Raw genomic sequence first — 19130 nt, forward strand, 5'->3', positions numbered from 1 at the left:
GAATTCTCTCGGAATCCTGTGGGGTGGGATTAATGTACTCGTTTTGTACATGAGAAGACAGATTGAAGGCTCCCATCCCCGCGCCCCACTGGGTTGCACTTTGAACCATGGGGGTGGGGAGCTGGACATTTGGAGAGAAGGGGTTTGGAGGTTCTGCCATATGGGATTGTAGAAATCACACGCTCCCCAGGCAGGGAACCCCAAACGGAGGATGTGGGAGCCCTTCCCTCGGGATGGGGTGTGACTTGAGGAAAAGAAGTGCGCAGATTCTGCCAGCATCCCCATGGGCACAATCCCCACGGCCTCCCTCTGATCCCCAATTAGAGCCCCCAGGTGCCCCTCCTCACCTTGAAGGGCGGTGGCTCTGCAGACCAAAGAGAAGGGGGGACTAGCCTGCGAGCTCGGGAGGCGGGAAGGGGCATCATGACCCAGTGACAACATCATAGGACTTGGATGCTGCTGTCTCCACCGAACTCGGTTTTCCCTTGTAAGTGCCCCTCCCCCATCTGCTGCCTTCATATTGAAGGTTTTTGAGTTTTATTTTTGGTCTTATTTTTCCTTCCCTTTTTCTGTTTTTGTTTTTCCTGCCATCCCTGTCGTAACTTTTTGTGTTGGAGGGTTTCATTATCGCCTCCTTTGCCCAAGTTGAAACAGGGACCCATCATTGTGTCTGTTTCCAGGACAGTGCCTTGGTCACGTCACAACCCCCAGACGTTTCCCTGCCCCTCCAAGTACCCTCAAGCTATGTCCATGAGGGGGTGTGGGGGGGAAGTGGTGGTGGAAACCAGAGACAGACACCGGTGCTTGGAGGGGTTTTTAAATTATATTTAAAACAATTGTTTTCTATAAATAAAAGAAAATGGGAAGTGAAAAAAACAGATTTCAGAGAGGTTAAGTGATTTGTTCAAGGCGACACAGCCAGGTGTTCAAACACTAGCGTGCTTAACCACTGTACTGTCTGCTACAGCTTAGCTTCTCCAAGTGTGGTCCCTGGACCAGCAGCCTCAACATCACCTGGGAGCCTGGTAGCAATACAGGTGTCAGCCCTCACCCCACACCCAGAGAATCCGAGTCTGCATGTTGGTTAAGATCCCCTGGCGATTTGCGTGCAGATTAAAGTTTGAAGAAGCACTGTGCTACATGACTGAAAGATCACAGAAGGGGCACGCAAGATTCTGGCAGTTCCAGCTCTCACACAGCTCACCTCTTCCTTGGGGAATGGCCGAGACTAGCCCTCACGTTGAGGGACTAGGGCCTCAGCTCAGGACGGTGACTGTCCAGGGGAGAGGCAGGGGTAAAGGGTCATTTTGTTTGGGTCTTCAGAAACAGAAACAAAACCAAATTTTGTTGTTCCGGTAATAGGTCATCCTTATAGAAAAGTGAGAACCTACAGATACGCCAAAATCCCACCCACCCACCCACCCATGAACCCAGCGCTAGCTAGATGCCCTTGGCTCTGAATCTGTTTGGGAGGCCGCTTCAGGCGGCCGAGGGAGCAGCTACCTGGGAGCACTGTGATTCTGAGTCAGAGATTTTTGAGGTGGGTTAAAAATAGAGCCCTACTGGCCAGGCGGGGGTGGGAGGCAGACAGCCATTCATCTGCCGTAGGGGGGAGACGCCAGGGTCGGGGAGGAGCAGTGAGGGGAGGGTGGGCGTTCATTCCCCTCAGAGGCGCGAGCGGAGGGCGGTGGAAGGCAGCGCTTTCCAGTGTGAGGGGGCGGGGAGGCTAAAATGCCAGATTCCTGCGCCCCGCCCCCCTCGGGTGGGTGGAGCGTGGGGAGGGGGCGGGGCCGCAGCGCTGCCTCCGAGAAAGATGAAGGAGAGACTGGACGCGCAGGGGCGGGGAGGGGCTGGTAGACGCTTCCCAGCAGCTTTATTGATTGTGAGGGAGGGAAGGCAAGGAAGGTGGCCCACGTGTGTGCGTTCCCACGTGGGTTTTGTGGGCAGGCACGTGGTCTCCTTTGCCTATTACACCTGCCCTTCAAATGGCCTCCCTCCGTCTCCTCCTCCTGAAGCGCCTCCGGGAAATCTGCTCTTCCTGCCCTCGCGTCGGACAGCACCTTTGTCTACCCGGGCCGCCTGGGAGTTCCCCGGGGACCCGTGTGTGTCTCTCCCCTGACACACGTTAGAAGACTCTACAGCATGGGACACTGGTCGGTGGTTACTGGTGGATTTATTTTTCTGATTAAAAGGTAATATTTGCCCATTATGGGGAATTTAGAACATTAAGGTGTAATGGAGAAAACAAAAATCACCCGTAATCCCACTACGTAGAAATATCAATGTTAACATTTTAGTGTATTTTATTTTTATTTTTGCCAGTCTCCACCAACCCTCCCCCCAGCAGCCTTTAATCCACCCATTTATTTAACAGTAAGACAATTTTGCTGAGGACCCCCACTCCTCCCCCTCTGGGCCCTGCTCTGCGTTTACATCTTGGAAAAGGAAGAGAAGTCATTTCTGCAGGTTTGGGGAGATGAGACTCATCCTGGGTCCACAAGGTGGGGACGATGTCGGGAGATTCTAGGGAGAAGTGGAGCTGCCTCCTCTTGCCCTCCCCTCCCCCCCACCTCCTGGATCTCTGGGCCAAGCCTATTGGAGAGAAGGGAGAATCCTCAAAGCCCCCAGAGAGGGGGCATGCCTGTAACAGAGGGGGCTTAGTGTGTTGTGTCACCTTGGGCCTGTGCTGGTCAGGCTGGAAATACAGTCATGGCCTCTGTTGACGTCTGTAGCCTCAGTGTTCCCCCGCCAGCCCCCTGTCATCCCACTGTGTCAGAACCCCAACCCCATGTTTCTCCTGGCCTGTCTCTTGTTCATCTACCCCCCCGCCTGCCCCCTTCCAACTCCTCCCTCCTTCTCTGTGGCTTTCCCACCATCATCTTCACCAGGTGGGGGCCATTTGCTAGTGGATGTGGCTGGGAGTCTTCATGCCTTGGGTGTTCGGATGGGATGAATTCCTCCCTGATCATCGGAGGCCTGTGAAAGCCTTGTGGGAAGGAGCTGGGGTGTCAGAGGGCTGTCCATGTTGTGTAGCTTCTCCTGGGCCTCCTGCCACTCAGCCTTTGGCTCCCAAGGGATTCATTCAAGCATTCATTTATTCACGCTTCCACCCATTCCCATATTTCCACCCATTCCCATGTTTTTTGGACCTTTTTTGGACCTACCTCATAAAAAGCACTCTGCCAAGTTCAGAGAGTCAAGTGGCCACAAGATAGACAAACGTGCAATTCCATCATAGTGTGATAAACACTATGCTAGGGCAGCACAAACAAGGGGCCCCTAGCCAGATTTCCTAGGAGACAAAGATGGCCTCCCAGGAGAAGTGACGGCTCCTCTGAACCAAGTGGCCTGGGGTGAGCAGCTGGGGGGGAGGAGAGCTCCAGACAGATGACAGTATGTAGGAAAGCCCAGAGAAGGGAAGTGCGGTGTGTCTGGGGCACTGAAAGCTGCTGAGTGTGTCTGGAGCAGAGCATCTCACACAGGGGAGGCATGGCGAGAATCAAGGCAAGAGAGGAGGCTGAGTCCAGATCAGGAAGTGCCCAGGAATGACAGTGAGGAACTTGGATTTTGGCTGGGAGTGTGGAAGGACTTTGGGCTTGGCAAAGCGTGGAGAGGTTGTGGACCCTACCCTGGACCCTGAAGTCTGTGGGGTCCTGGGAGAGGCAGAAGCCCAGTTAGGAAGCTGCTGAAGTAAGCCAGGTGGTGAGTTGATGAGCCATGCCGCATCCCACATGACTGAGTGTTGGAAGGTAAGCGAGATGGGAGAGTCGAGGATAATCCCCAGGTTTCTAGGCTAAGCATCTGAATGGCTGGTGGTATCACATGCTGGAAGCACAAGCCTATGGGGGAAGCTGCTAAGTTATATCTGGCTATGTCAAGAGTGAAGTTCCCTTGGGACATCGAGGTGTAGATGTGTAGTCAGCAAGTGAACACATGGCTATGGGGCTCAAGGGAGAGGTCTGGTCTGGAAGCCAGTGGAATAATGAAGCCTTGGGAGTTGGTGAGGTCACCCAGGGAGAGAGTAAGGAGGGAGAGGAGGCGGGGGCCCAAAGGAACAAAAACATTTAAAGGTCATGCAGGGGAAGAGGAGCTCCTGCAACGGGAGGGAAAGGAGAGGTAGAACAAAGAGCAGAGTGAGGTGTCTCAGCAGATATGGCACACGGCGTCAGATGATGCAGAGGGTCAAGACGGAAACAGACCAGAAAGTGTCCGTGGGATTTTGCAGCAGGACGTGTGCATCGGCAGTGTTGCTGGGGGGTTGAGAGGCGTGTTGGGGACGGACGTGGAAGTGAGAGAGTGGGGATGGCGACACGTGTCTCAGGAAGCTTGGTTCTGAGGGGAGAAGAGATAAGACAGTAGGGATTCAGGAGAGATTTTGTTTTTTTAAGTGTAGAGAGCTTAAAAGCTGATGGAAAAGGATGAGTAGAGAGGGAGATTGAAGATATGGGTGAGAGGATGGATAACCTGTAGATTAAGCTTCCTGGGGAGGAAAAAGGGAACAGTGTCAAGAGGGCAGGTGGAAGGGTCACTGATCCCCTTGTGACTGGGGAAGGGAAAGGCGGTGAGGAGGAGACAAGCAAGGGAGTAGTCTGGTGACGGGAAGAGGACGGGGACATTCTGGGGCCTTCTGTTTTCTCTGTGAAGTAGAAGTGGTGTTATCTGCTGGGAGGGAGAGGGGAAGTGGTAGTTTCAGAGCTCTGAGGAGAGAGGAGATAATTTGGAAAAGCTGCTGTGGGAAGTGGGTGGGAAAGGTCGTTAGGGTCTCCTGGAGGATGGGCTGGTAGAGGTGAGGGCCCAGCTGAGCATGGAAATCTTGATGAGGAAATAGAGGCACAAGGAGCTAAGGCACTTGGTCTATAGTAGGACTGGTCTGAGGTCTGAGGTTTTCTGCACAGCCCCCCATGTAAACAGGAAAAGAGCTGATGGTGGTCCTGAGCTAGGACTGTGATCTGGTGAAGTGGGTGCCGGAAGGACGGGGCGAGAGAGGTTGATGAGCAGGACCATTATGCCTGGGGGTGACGGGAGGAGGCAGGAGGGTTCTCATGGGAGAATTAGAGGGTCAGCCAACTTCAGGCTCCTGGGACACTAAAGAAGAGACTTAGCATGATTGGATAAAAGAGCTGGAAGGAAAGGAGGTTAGGGTGAGAGAGAGCATTGAGATTAGAGATGGACCAACTGGAGATAGTGACCCGATCCAGGGTGTGCTCTTGGAATGGACTGGAGTGAAGACACTAGAGGCAGGACTTCAAGCCACTGGGAGGCTGGGTGTTTATTGTTGGGCTGCTGAGAAGGAGTAGAAGTCACCCATGATGATGGCAGGATTCGGAGTGGAACAGAAGGTTGTAAACCAGGTGCCAGCATCACCAGGGTCCCCAAGGGTGGCAGATGGATGCTGGAAAGATGGGCAGCAAATGACAGGTTGCTCAGAGGATCTCGTAGACATTCCTACCACAGACAGGAAGGGGCATCGGTGTGGAGCGGGGAGGGTGCTCACTCCACCCTCTGGGGGTTTGGGAAAGTGACACAACGAAGGTTCGCTTAAGGGAAAAAGCAGACGGGTTCGGGAGTGAAGAAGGTGGGGATGAAGATGCTGTGGAAGAGAGCACAGGAGACAGGTTTGGGAGGGAGGGGTGCAGTAGGAGTCGGCACAGGGTTTGGGAGAGAGAAAATACTACCAACCAGGTTTATATTTGTATAGAGTGGTTGGAAGTGGGACTCTGGAGTCAGGCTGTTTGGGTTTGAATTCCTGATCCACCATATACAGCAAATTTCTCTACTTCTTGTGCCTCAGTCTCCTCAACTGCAAAATGGGCATAATCATAGTATTTACTTCATAGGGGTTTTTTTTTTTGTTGTTGTTGTTTTGCGGTACGTGGGCCTCTCACTGCTGTGGCCTCTCCCGTTGCGGAGCACAGGCTCCGGACGCACAGGCCCAGCGACCATGGCTCACAGGCCCAGCCGCTCTGCAGCATGTGGGATCCTCCCGTACCAGGGCACGAACCCCTGTCCCCTGCATCGGCAGGCAGACCCCCAACCACCGTGCCACCAGGGAAGCCCTTCATAGGGTTTTTATGAGAATTAAATGAGATAGTCTATATAAGGGACTCAGGTGAGCGCCTGGCAAATAGTAAATGCCCAACAGATGTTGATGGCTGTCCTCCTTCATTCTCATCGTCTTCATGAGCAGCTTGGGCAGTTATCTATGCTGGACCTGAAATGGAGGGTGAAGCTCCCAGCTCCCGTCCATTTCTCAGACACAAAAGACTCCTGGCTTCTTTGTTGAGGGGCTAGAAGGAGAGTTCGGTGGTACCTGATGAAAGAGGCAGGATGTGACGACTGCTAACATAGACACACTGCACAGTTAGGCGAAGCTCATGGAGAAGGAGGCAATTGAACTGGGCTTTGGATGAGAGAAGGGATTTCAAAAGATGGGGGTTCAAGAGGTAGGGGTGGTTCTCAGGAGGAGGAACCAGGAGGTGGATGGAGATGGGGCCAAAAGTGTCCAGTTGACTCCTGTGAAGGAAGTGGAAGGGAGAAGAGGGAAGTGGGGTCGGGGGTGCCAGACCAAGGAACTCGAACCTTCTTCTGTAGTCAGTGGGAGGCTACCAAAGTGGGGTTCAAGCATGGAGTGACGTAATCATAATGCTATTTGGCCAGATAACCCAGAGAGCATGTGGCTTGGAGGGAAAGAGGGAGGAGGCCGAGACCAGGTGGGCGGCAGGGGCAAGGGTCCAGGTGAGGAGTAGTGAGGAACTGATCTAGGACAGAGCAGTTGGGGACCGATTCAGAAGCTGTCATTGAAGAGGCCAGACAAGACTTGGCCACTGCTTGGCCTGCAGGGGTGGGTGGGAGGAAAGAGAAAGCAGCTGAGGATGGCTGTGAGGTTTCCAGCCCAGGTGATTGAAATGCTGACTGTGCCATTCAGCTTTGAGGAGAAAGATGCTGAGCTCAGCCTTGGACTTGTTGGGTGGAGGGGCCAGCAGGCCCTCCAGGTGGCAGGTGGGAATGCAGTCTGGTGCTAGGAGCGGTCTGAGTGGGAGCCGTCTGCACAGAGGGGAGGGTATAAGATGGGGCCGTGGGTGTGCTGCTCACCCAGGAGAAAGTACGGGGGACTCCCCCCCCCCACATCCTGCCACCAGCACTGCAGGGACACAGGCGTGTCTGGGACAAGGCTCCTGCCCTCAAGGAATCCACAGTTTTCTAGGAGATCCAGAGCCAGGGCTCAGGCTGGGCTGTGGCTCCATCAGTGAGAGGCTGGGGAGGCCCAGAAGAGGCAGCACTTCAGGTGAATGTTGAAGGATGGAAAAGATCTTAATGGGCAGAAACCAGACATTCTCTTTCTTACAGCTGACAGGATTCCCAGTGGATAACATTTGTGTCAAAATGTATGCAAGTGGGTGTGCAAGAAAGTATGCCTGTGTGAAAATGGATGCGTGTACGAAGACAAAATTTAACAGGGGTGCGTAGATGAGAGTGTGTGTACAAAAATGTGTTCATGTGTGTGTGAGAGAGAGTATATGTGCTCAGAGGCAAGCATGGGCAGGTGTGGACAAGAGGAAACTAAAGGAGGTCGTCCCTATTCCGGGACTTCCACTTCTTTTTAAAAAAATTTTTTTTGCGGTACGCGGGCCTCTCACTGTTGTGGCCTCTCCCGTTGCGGAGCACAGGCTCTGGACATGCAGGCTCAGCGGCCATGGCTCACGGGCCCAGCCGCTCCGTGGCATGTGGGATCTTCCCTGACCGGGGCATGAACCCGTGACCCCTGCATCAGCAGGCGGACTCTCAACCACTGCGCCACCAGGGAAGCCCGGGACTTCCACTTCTGCCTCCGTTTTATCACCTTTCACATCCTCTTCAGCCTCCAGGGAAGGAGAGGCCCCTTGGTCTGGTCCTTGAGTCTCCGAGTTCAGGATCAGGAGCCTTCTATCTTCTCTTCCCTCAGCTCCCTTGAGGCCATAACCTTCCACTCAGACCGTGAAATGTTCCAGGTATCCGTGTAATGGGCTGTTGGGCTTTTTGCCACCCCCTTCCTTCTGCCCGTGGGCACCCCGCTCCTCCAAAGCTGGCCCACAGACCACTCCCTCCTGCTGAGAGGCCATCACCTGCCTAGATGGACCTGTTGGTCCAGTTAGAAAGTAAGGTCCAGAATTGAGGGAGAACAGACCTGGGGTCCAGGGACAGGGGCTTCCAGAGCCCAGCTGGTGTCCTGCTGGCTGGGACTTCCTCTCAGCTTAGAGAACACTGGGATGGGGAGGGTCATCGGGCTTTCGGGAGACCAAGGCCTCTGATTCAGGGCTGTGCCAACCCCAGCACGCCCGAGTCTGGCCATCCATTGCTTCCCCGCCAGGGCCTGCCACCTGCCACTGTGGATGCGTAGCCGGGATTGTGGGATTTATTCATGAATGATTCTAGGGGTAGTGGGGGCCAGGGGAGCATGGGGCCTCCAGGTTGAGGCTTTGGAAATGTTAACTATTCCCTCTTGGTGGACCTTAGTTTTCCTTTCTGCAGGATGGGTACAACTGATGACTGGGGTGCTGATGACTGCTGATGACTGGGGTGCTTTTAATACTTGAAAGGTGTGTTAGTTTCCCCACCCAGAAAGTACCTTAGAAGGCCTGGCATCAGGAAGATAAGTCCCCTTGAAACCTCTTTGCACCCTTCTCTTCTCTCTGGGGCAGGGGCTGTACCTGCTGTGGTAGGCTCCCTCCACAGTGTAAGGCAAACGTGCCAGAAAGGCTTGTCCACCTCCCCGCATCCCACTGAGGTGCCTAAAATCCCAAGAGATCAGACTCTGGAGTTCCACAGACCTTTCTGAATTAGGGCTCTGCTCCTTACTAGCTGCGTGGTCTTGGGCAGATACTTCTCTCTGAACCTCAGTGTCATCATCTGTAAAATACAGATAATAGCAGCTCCCTTAGTGCTGGTGTGAGGAATAAATGAAGTAATGCATTGAAAGCACCAAGTAAGTGCTTGATACATGTGAGTGTTTTGGGGTCTTTTTTTTTTTTTTTTTTTTTTTTTTTTGCGGTACGCGGGCCTCTCACTGTTGTGGCCTCTCCCGTTGCGGAGCACAGGCTCCGGACGCGCAGGCTCAGCGGCCATGGCTCACGGGCCCAGCCGCTCCGCGGCATGTGGGATCTTCCCGGACTGGGGCACGAACACGCGTCCCCTGCATCGGCAGGCGGACTCTCAACCACTGTGTCACCAGGGAAGCCCCTTGGGGTCTTTTTGAATAGAGCCTTTTCAGTCACCAAGGAGCCCCCCATTGAAAATGTGCAGGGACATTAAGGAATCACTTGAGATGCTTCTGATCACTGGGACTGAGGGAGAAGAGGGGTCAGAGAGCTGCGGATGCAGTGGGGAGGCTGTTGCTACTTCCGCTGGCTGGGCCAGGACCCTAGGGCTGGCAGGCACGCCGGGAGCTGTCCGTGGTGCTGAACACCATTTATTGCTCTCTGCCGGCCCAGCTTTCAGAAATCTGTGCAACCGTCTGGCAAAGAGTAAGGAAGCAAGGCCAAGGTCAGCTCCCAAAGCCCAACTTCTGTTACCTCCTCCAGGAGCACTTTATGACCTCATCCTTCTAGGCCACCAGGAGCCCACCTTTTCAGATGCCTGGGCTGCTGCCTGGGATGGTTTCTTACATCATTGCCCAACTTGTCTTCTGTCTTCTGGCTAAGCCTTGGACCGTGAGCTCCCTGAGATCAGGGCATCTCTATGCTGAGGTAAATAGGTTCTGCCATCCAATTATCCAGGGAATATTGTGGGCCCTTAATTCCACCCCTGGCTGTTCTGGAACCATTATGAAGCTCCCGTCCACCCACCCCCTGTAGATGCTTTGCTTTGGCTCTTCCCTGGAAGATTTCATCTACCTCCCTCACCTCTTTCCTGTGAATTTTTTGACTTGAATTACTTATTTACTCATTTAAAACTATGGGCTAGGCATAGGTCAGAGCATTTTACAAATATCACTTCATTTTGTTCTTATAACAGTTCCACTAGTTAGGTGAGCAGATGAGGAAACTGAGGCTTGGAGAGATTAAGCAACTTGCTAGCAAACGATGGAACCAGGAATCAGGTTCAGGTGGGTTGGCCTGAGAGCCTGTGCTGCTTTCTTCCCACCATATTACGCTGCCTTCTGAGTATCTCTTTTGATGCTCCAGGACAGTGGTGTGCCGGAAGAAGTGCTCCAGTGTTCTGACCCCAGCCCAGATCAGGCACCAGAAGATATTCCTTAGCATCTGGAAACTCATGATTGAAACAGTTAATCAGAAAGCAAGGAAATGGGTGTTTTTGCCTCATGTAATTTGGTTTTATGAAGACCACGAAATGAAAACATTCTCCTGTTAATTACTGTCTCAAATTTGGTCTGTAATTGAGGGAACTAGAGCTTGGGAGAGTGTAGAAACCCGCTGGAGTAGCAGGCCTGCCCGAGTCAGCATTCCGAGCTGCCTTGCACCCGCTCTGTTAATTTTAGAAACTCTCCCAGTCTGGGTGTATTATTAGCTTTATGTACAGAGGCCACAAGGCTCTCAGTGGCCTCTCTATGTCACAATTTTTTTGTTTTGTTTTTCCCAAGAGATTAAATAAAAGGAACGATGGCCATGTGTACATAGGGGTGTTTGCACAGTGTGTGTGTGAATGAGGATACCTGTGTATGGCATCTAATGAGTGTCTGCAGCTGTCTTTGAATGGTGTGCATGAGGCTGAGTGGAGAGTGTACACAGCTTGAGAGCAGCATAGAAGCTGAAACCATTCTCCCAGGGCTCAGAAGTCATTAGCAGGATGTGCTGTGTTCTGTGTAGTGGGTGTGAAGGCTGGGGTGGGTTCTCCCAGATGGCACAGGGGGAGTAGGGCTGACGAAGGGGTGGCGGGCTGTGGGGCAGGGAAGGAGCTAAAGTTGACCTCTTGGCACCAGACTTAGAGTGAAAAGCCTTAGCCCAGTGAGGCTGTGACTTGAAGTCCCGTCTTGATGCCCTAAAGAACTTGGCTTTCAGAGGAGCTGCCGGAAGCTGCCTTTCCGGAAGCCACACTTCCCTGAGCTGTGTGATATGGGACAACTCTCTCGCCCACCTTCACTGAAGCAGGCCCTGCCCTCTCCTTGACTCAGAGCGCCATTCTGAGTCTGACAAAGAAAGCAATTTGCTGTGAAGTAATTCTTTTCAAACTTGGAACTCTTCAGGCCGGGGCACTTTGGTTTTGCGGTGGGACCCACTGAAGACTCGAGGAAAGCTTATCTTTTTGTCTCCCACCCCCTTCCCCCTGGCTTCCCTGCAGTAGAGCATTAAAGATGGCTGAAAGCTTATTTCTCTTGGGAGAAGACAGGCTTATTTCTTCCCAACATAATACATTTATCTGTCATTGTGTAACTGTTTAAATTACTAGCAGAGAGAAACAGCTCTGCAGTGCAAGTTTTCAGTTTTAGGGCCAGCCCTGGGGTGGCTGGTTCTTGGGCAGGGTCCCTGGTCATGCCTTCTAGACATAGGGTCTCTGCCTACCTGTGCTACCTGCATACTCCAGAGGGGCCCCTGCTGGGCCAGATGGGAGCCCTGTGAGTTGGCTTTTGCCTCCTCATACTGCTTAACCTCTCAGAGGCTTCACCCTGAGGGTCCCTCCCCACCTCCCCAGGAAATATTTAGCAGTTGCTTTGAGGCCTTAGAAGAAGTGATGCTGGAAGCCCCCACTGGTCTCATTCTGTTGCATTGAGTGGTACCTCACTGGTGCCTGAAATCCCCCCGTTAACACTGCCTGTCACTTAGCTGTACACCTGAAACTAACACAACATTGTAAATCAACTATACTCCGATAAAAATGTTTTAAACATTTTATCACAGAAACTCTGGTAACTGAAATAATTATTCTACCAAATAATGTTTAAAGGAACCTTTTTAAGAAAAAATGAGAAAATATTTGCAATATTGTATTGTGATTAATATATTGATTATTCAATCAGTATTTATTTAAATGTGTACTTGGACATCAAAAATATCTACTTTGCTAAATATGAATTATTTGCTGGAAAAAATAAAATAAAATTGTTGAAATATATTTAAAAAAAAGAAAAACACTGCCTGCATTTGAAGATATCACTGACCTTCCCTACCGCTGTGTTTAGAAGTAAACCTCTGGGGGAGAGAGATGGTCAGACATTTTCTGACTATAGGGGATAGACTAAAGAGAGGCCCCCCGAGAGCCAGTGTGGGAGAAGGCCAGGTCAGAATTACAGGACCGAGTGTGGAGGCCCCGCCCCTCATTGCACAGTGGGGAAACTGAGGCCCAGAGTGGGGAGGGCACCTGCCTGTCAGTAACAGAGCTAGGACTGGATCCCATGCCTCCAGCATCCCAGGCTCCTGCTGTGTGTCTGGACCTCCCCTGTTCTCTGGTCACGGTCTCTGGCAGGTCTGCCTGCCATCCTGTCTCAGGCCACAGTTGACCCTCAGGGAGGATGGAGCATCCTGGCCTGAGCCTGGGGTGGTGCGGGGTGAATTACTTCTGCTGCTAAAACAGCCTCTCGCCTCTCTCTGGATGTCATCATTTAGTTTGCTTTTCAGCCTCTCACTGGGGCATGGGGATTGGAGTAGGAGGCTTGTCATCGGGGATCTCACGGAGGGGCAGGCAGAAGGCATCCCTAAGGATGACTAAGGAAGAGGCTGTTTCTATGCCAGTCATGACATCTTGCCCTGGTACCCATGCACCTATCTCCTGCAGGGTCTCAGAACCTCTGAAGACTTCTCTCTCCCACCTTTGCTGTCTCTGAGCTTTCTTTTAGTCTGTAATTCATTCTCTCTCTCCTCCTATGACTGACCTATGTGTCTCTGGGCAGATTTTACTGGGACCTGACCATGTTGCTGCTGATGGTAGGAAACCTGATCATCATTCCTGTGGGCATCACTTTCTTCAAGGATGAGAACACCACACCATGGATTGTCTTCAACGTGGTGTCGGACACGTTCTTCCTCATCGACTTGGTCCTCAACTTCCGCACAGGGATTGTGGTGGAGGACAACACAGAGATCATCCTGGACCCGCAGCGGATTAAGATGAAGTACCTCAAAAGCTGGTTCGTGGTGGATTTCATCTCCTCCATCCCCGTGGACTACATCTTCCTCATTGTGGAGACACGCATCGATTCGGAGGTCTACAAGACTGCCCGGGCCCTGCGCATCGTCCGTTTCACCAAGATCCTCAGCCTCCTGCGCCTCTTGCGTCTCTCTCGCCTCATTCGATATATTCACCAGTGGGAAGAGGTGAGTGTTCAGACCCAAACCTCTTCAGGGAAGAGGTGTCTTCCCTCTAGGGGAGTGAGGGACCAGCAGGTAACCTCAGATAGTTGGATGTGGGCTGTCGGATTGTAGCAGGCACATCTCTTCCAAGAGGACAAATATTAGTAACTTCTTGACTTCTTATCATGCGCTAGATACTACATGAATCACTTCACAGGCAATATCCCATTTAAGTCTCTAACAACCATAGAGGGTACCATATAGGTAGGTATAAGTACTCATTTTTTACATGAGGAAATAGAGAAATATGAAGAGATTTATATAGTGTCACAGAATTATTAATTGGTGGACCTGGACTCCAGAGCCTGCATTGTTAATCACTGCACTGTACTGTGGAGGTTGCAAACTCAGAAGCTTGTGGGGGCCAGGCAGGGAATATGAATGGGTGAAAAGGGCCATTTGGAGGACAATAGGGAGTGTGGTGGACTGGGGAAAACTGGAGAACATATCTTCCATCTGTATGAGGGAGCCTCTACTCAGCTCTAGCCACTGTGGCCAAGTGAGAATGGGCGCAGGGTTGCTAGATCTAAAGATTTATCATGAGAAGCAGAAATCTGGACTTCTGTGCAAAATTTGTTGGCAACTGTCTTAGGTTGGGTTCTTCTGGTGCAGACCCTGAGATGAGGATTTGTATGAAAGTGATTTTTTTTTTTTTTGATGGGGAGCAAAGTGTTTCCAGGAAAATCTGGTAAGGGACTGGGGAAGAAGGGCAGGGAAAGGAAGGAAAGGAATAGGAAGGAAAGGAAGGAAGGAAGCCAAACAAGGGTGACACCAAGCAAATCCTGTGGGGAGCTCCAGGATGGTGTACACCACACCTGGGAGTTGCCCCAATCAGGGCAAAGGAGTTGAACTTTTTATATCCCCTCACCTGTCAGTCACTGGCTCAGGACCCTTGCAGCCCTTGGTGCTAGCAGGCAAAGCGGTTTCCTGCAGTCAGGCCTCTGATAACGAGCCACGGGTGCTAGCTGTAGGGAGTGCAAGCCTGGTGCTTTCCTGGAGTTGTGTGAGCACAGACTGTAAAGGGATCCTAGGGGGTCTGGGCAGAGCACTGACTATAGAAACTGAATAAAAAATTGTAAAAGAACTAGGTGGCCAACACCATTCTGAACAAACCTAACTCATCTGTGGGCTGAATGCAACCATCTATGGGAGAAAGAGAGGACTGCAGGCTGGGGTTTGAAAAGAGCAGGTGACCTTGTGAGACTTTCCACTACCACCAAGTACCACCTTTTGGAGGCAGCCGCAGGCAGGCCAGCCTGAATGTACCAGGGTGGGGGGAGATGTGTTCTGTGAGACTGTCCGCCTTGGGGTCTGGAGCGGGCTGTGGCCTGGGGAAGCTTCCGCAGAGGTGCATTTGTTGCCATGGCTCACTGCTAGTCTCCTGGTCTCTGCACAATTGGATGGAAATTCCCACACTCAGGACACTAAGCCCCCACCCCACTCCCAGCAGCAGCCTGGGCCCTGGGCGACAGCACCCATGGCTGAGAGTCGGGGCACTGGCAGCTCGAGGTCAGAGGTGTCACGAACACCTGTGCTGCAGAAGTCCCTACACCAGCCTGGCAGAATCACTTCATGGCAGAAATTCTCTTTGGTTTGGAATTTGCATTATTTCTGCTGATAGGAGGAGCAGTGACTTGTCCAAAGTCACGCAGCAGACCTCTGGCAGGGCCAGATCAGACCCCAGTTAGCACTCTTGACTCCCGGCAGGGACCGGGTGTGGTGGAATGCATGTGGGCTTTAGGGCTAGGATGACACGTGAGACCTGAATTAAAATCCAGCTCCACACTGCCAGCTGACTGACCTTGGGGCCACCTTACCCCCTGAGCCTCAGTCTCTTATCGGCAAAGTGGGTAGAAGTCGTACATTCCTCAGTGGATTCTTGTGAGGATTAAAAGAGATGATGTTTGTAAAACCCTTAGTGTGAAACTGGGTGCAGAGAACTGTTTAATAAACGCCCCTCCCCATTCTACAGGGTGTTTACTTTTCTCAAATACTTTCTACCCATAATTTCATTGGTTGCTCAAACCTGGCTGACAAAGTCAACAGGGCAGGATTTATTACCTGTATTTGTCAGGTGAGGAAACCGAGGGTGGAAGGGTCAGCTGTCCCAGTGGTAGGATCTTGACCCAGGCCTCCTGACTCCCAGTTCCCTGTCCTTCCCACTTTCTCAGGTGGCCTGAAAGTAGGCTGCCTGGTCCTGTTACCGCTCCCTCTGTTGGGGACGACTCCCCGCTGAGACTGGGGAGGCAGGCAGTGGAGGGTCGAGGGGTGGGGTGAGTTCTGTGGGACAGACTGGGTTTGAGGAACCTGGGGGACATGTAGGTGCAGAGAGGTTGGATGTGGGTCTGAGCTCAGGGCTGAGAGGGGACAGTGCCTGTGGGGGTGAGGGTGGTGGTGGCCAGGGCCCCTCTGAGTAGCTGCAGAGGGAAGATGGAGGCGTATTTCCTGGAATGCCCTGAGGGGCTTGTCTCTTGGTTTCTGTCCCAAGTGGAAATTCAGAACCTCGTCGGCTCCCTCAGTCCCCAAGAAGCCCCCAACCTTCTGTGTGTCTTGGACTTAACAGCTGGACTGCCATTAAAAGCAGAGCAGTCGCTCTTTCCCTTCTCTAGCGTCGGTTCGTGTCTCCAGGCCCCAGCCCGCTGGGGGCCAGCCTTGCTCCCCACTTACACCTGGGCCCTGGGGGCCATGGTATTTTGGGGAGATTTGGCAGAGTTGCCGGTGGGTGGGCAGGGTGGGCCCTGGGACAGGAGCTAAGTAAGCTCTTCTCTTACTGTCCCCACTGCCCCTCTGGCCTGGCCACCCTCTGGGCTACCCAAAAATGGCCAGGCAGGCTCTGACCCTGGACAGAGGCCCCAGGTCAGGACCCTGAACTGGACATCACTACCCTGTCTTGTGCGCAGGATGGGAGATCCCAGGAGGCCAGATGGATGACTCCCCACCCCCTCCACACCATACACCCTTATCTTGCCTAGCAGCTGGGAAGGAAGTTGCTTTGAGCTGCTGTCTGCCGGGCACACTGCCCAGCTAGGGGCTCCCCCCAGACTCCTGGGGTTGGATTGGGGTTTCCCAGCTGGAACCCTGTCTCCATACCCTCAGTAGCCTCTCCCACCCCTGGGGCTTCTCCCAGCCTCACCTTGGCCTGTAGGCAGCAGCAGGGAGACCTCTGAGGCCTCAGGTCTGCATGAGACCTGGGGAGGGAGGTGTTTCGCAGAGAAAACCCTGCTCTATCTCCTCCTCCAACTCCAGTTCATGTGAATCTCTCCCCTTCTTTAGGCCTCAGTTTCCCCGACTGTCAGATGTACTCTGATGTCCTCAGAGGCTGGGCCTCAGTCCCCACTCCAACCTCCCTCGGTGAGGATCATGTTAGCTGGTCATTCTGAGGACACGGTGGTGGTGCTGGGTGAGGGCTGGAGAGTCGGCCTCCCATGGGGAGGGAAAAGCTTGCCCAAGATCCCCTGGTGAAGCTGCAGAGATGCTGGATTCCTGACCCTCAGCCTTCAGCTGCCTCCCCCAGTCCAGCTCAGCCCAGCCCAGCCTCCCAGCCGAGAGTTCCCGAACGTTAGTAGCAGCTCTTGGGAGTCAGGGTAGGTGGAGGGTCTCGGCAGGCGTAGACGACTGTCTCAGAGGACGCCAGCCTCTGCCTGCATCCTGGGCGATCTAGGTCAGCATCCTCCCTCCCAAGCCTCTTCCCTCCCTCTGAGGTGTGAGCTTGTTATAGGCATGGAGGCTATTGTTAGAAACCGTGGTTGCCCCCCTTTGGATGTTCCCCTGCAGGGCCCAGCACCCCAGTGACCCATCCCAGAAGCCTCTTCTTTCCCTCGGCAGCATCTTGGCGTAATGGGAGGGGCTGGATGCAGGAAGTCAGGCCAGGGGGGCTGTGCAGCCCCCAGTGAAGCTCCTCGCCCTGTGGGCCTCATTTTTTCCACCTCTCTCAGAATCGGGAGTTTGGGACGACACAGAGGCATGGTCCTGGGGGGCAGGAGCTGGTCCTCTCTACGGGCCCTAGGAAGGGACCTAGCGGGACCCTCTAGTTTGTACTCAGGATACACATGCACCAGCCACCCTCTCAGGACCCGGATGGCTGTTCTCAATGTGGCCGCTTGTTCCTGAGACAAAGGGAGGAGTTTGTTCTTCTTCCCCGAGGAGAAAACAAATCCCAGGAGGGAACTCAACAAGGCCCCAAGAAGAGGCCTTGGCAGAAACTCCGGTTTCTGGTCTCTCCCCAGGACTGAGAAATCAGCTCTTTATTTTGAGGGCCGGGAAAGAGACCGAAGGAAAGGGACCAACATGTGCTGAGCACCTCCTGTGTGCCGGCTGTGGACATCCTCTCGTGATCCCCAAGACAGCCCTGGGAGCTGGCAGTTACTGACCCATTACACAGATGAGGAAACTGAGGCTCAGAGCAGAGAAGGCACTTGCCCAAGGTGGGAGACGGTGAGAGACGTGTCGCCCTGCTGTTACCCTGTGGTCCAGAAACGACAGAAGGGAATAGGAGTAGGAGCTTCCCCCAAGTGCCATGCTGGGCACAGAGAGTGAGCTGTCCAGGCCACCTGCCTGGCAAGCCTTGTGGGGCCCTTGAAATGAAGACAGTCAACCCCGAAAGTCAGAACCAACATCATAAAAGGGGGTTTTAATGAGGTATAAAGAGCAAGACAAATATTTGCACAGTGCAGCTGACTTGCGGGTGGCCTATGGCCCCAGCCCACAGTGGGGACACATGGGTGTTTAGCAACCTCTCCCAGCAACGTCCAGCCTTGCTCTCAGCAACCACCCCTGGGTGCTGTAGAATGTTGGGGGTGGGGTGAGTGTCCACCGTCTAGGGTACCCTCCTAGCCTGAATGGGTGTATCCCCCACCAACTCTTTGCAGAAAGCTCAGACTTTGCCATGCTGGTGCCCCTGGCTTTGTGTGTCTGAGAGCCATCCGCAGTACCCCTCACCACCACCAGAACTACCACCACCCCACCCCTACAGGACACTCCCAGCATCTGCATCCTTCAGCCAATATCAGGCACGCCACCACCACCACCACGCTCTCTGAGGATACATGAGTCTGTGCCACCTGCAGGAAAAAGCACCTTTTTTTCTTCCTGCAAAAGCAGGTTCCCTGTGGGCTGTGCCTGCCCAGACTGGGGCCTTTTTCGAATGCCACTGTGTATACTCGTGGCAGCCCTGATCACCATCATCCCCACCACTGTCTTCATCACCTTCACCTTCGTCGCTTAAGCACTTCTCAGTTCCTGAGACCCTACCATGTGCTCTGCATACTCGTTGCTGAGATCAGTATAAAGGCAAAATTATACAAGGACCTGATCTTGGAAGAAAATTAGTTACAAAGAAAAGAAAAACAAGGATGATAGAAAAAGGAAAGAACACATTGCATTCAAATGTGCCAACCTTGATCTGGTCTTTAAGACCCAGAGTAATACATAGAAAGGAGCAGTTATTGCAGGCTGTGGAGTCTGGGATGCTTTCTAAAAGTGATCCAAGTCTTCCTTCAGTGTGGTATCTGGTTTTGGCTGTTAGAACAAGATACCACAGGCTGGGGGGCTTAGATGACAAATATTTATTTCTCACAGTTCTGGAGGCTGGAAGGATGAGATCAGGATGCTGTCATGGTCAGGTTCTGGTGAGGGCCCGCTTCCTGGTTTGTAGATGGCCGTCCTCTTTCTGTGTCCTCACGTGGCCACATATCAACTCTCGCATGTCTCTTCTTATAAGGGCACTAATTCCATCCATGGGGCCCTACCCTCATGACCTAATCATCTTGTAAAGGCTCCACCTCCTAATACCATTACATTGAGAGTTAGGGCTTCAACGTAGGATTTTGGGGAGATTTCAGTTCATACAAG

General features: G+C 52.8%; 1 protein-coding gene across 1 annotated transcript in view; it reads left to right on the forward strand.

Moving 5' to 3' along the window:
- HCN4 (hyperpolarization activated cyclic nucleotide gated potassium channel 4) overlaps positions 1-19130 on the forward strand; it is a 42942-nt gene that overhangs the window by 13057 nt on the left and 10755 nt on the right. Inside the window, exon 2 of the mRNA XM_030875301.2 lies at positions 12821-13244. Within this exon, the coding sequence (XP_030731161.1) occupies positions 12821-13244 (424 nt within the window). The remainder of the gene's footprint in view (positions 1-12820; positions 13245-19130) is intronic.

Source organism: Globicephala melas, chromosome 2, assembly GCF_963455315.2.
Source record: "Globicephala melas chromosome 2, mGloMel1.2, whole genome shotgun sequence".
Taxonomy (NCBI): domain Eukaryota; kingdom Metazoa; phylum Chordata; class Mammalia; order Artiodactyla; family Delphinidae; genus Globicephala; species Globicephala melas.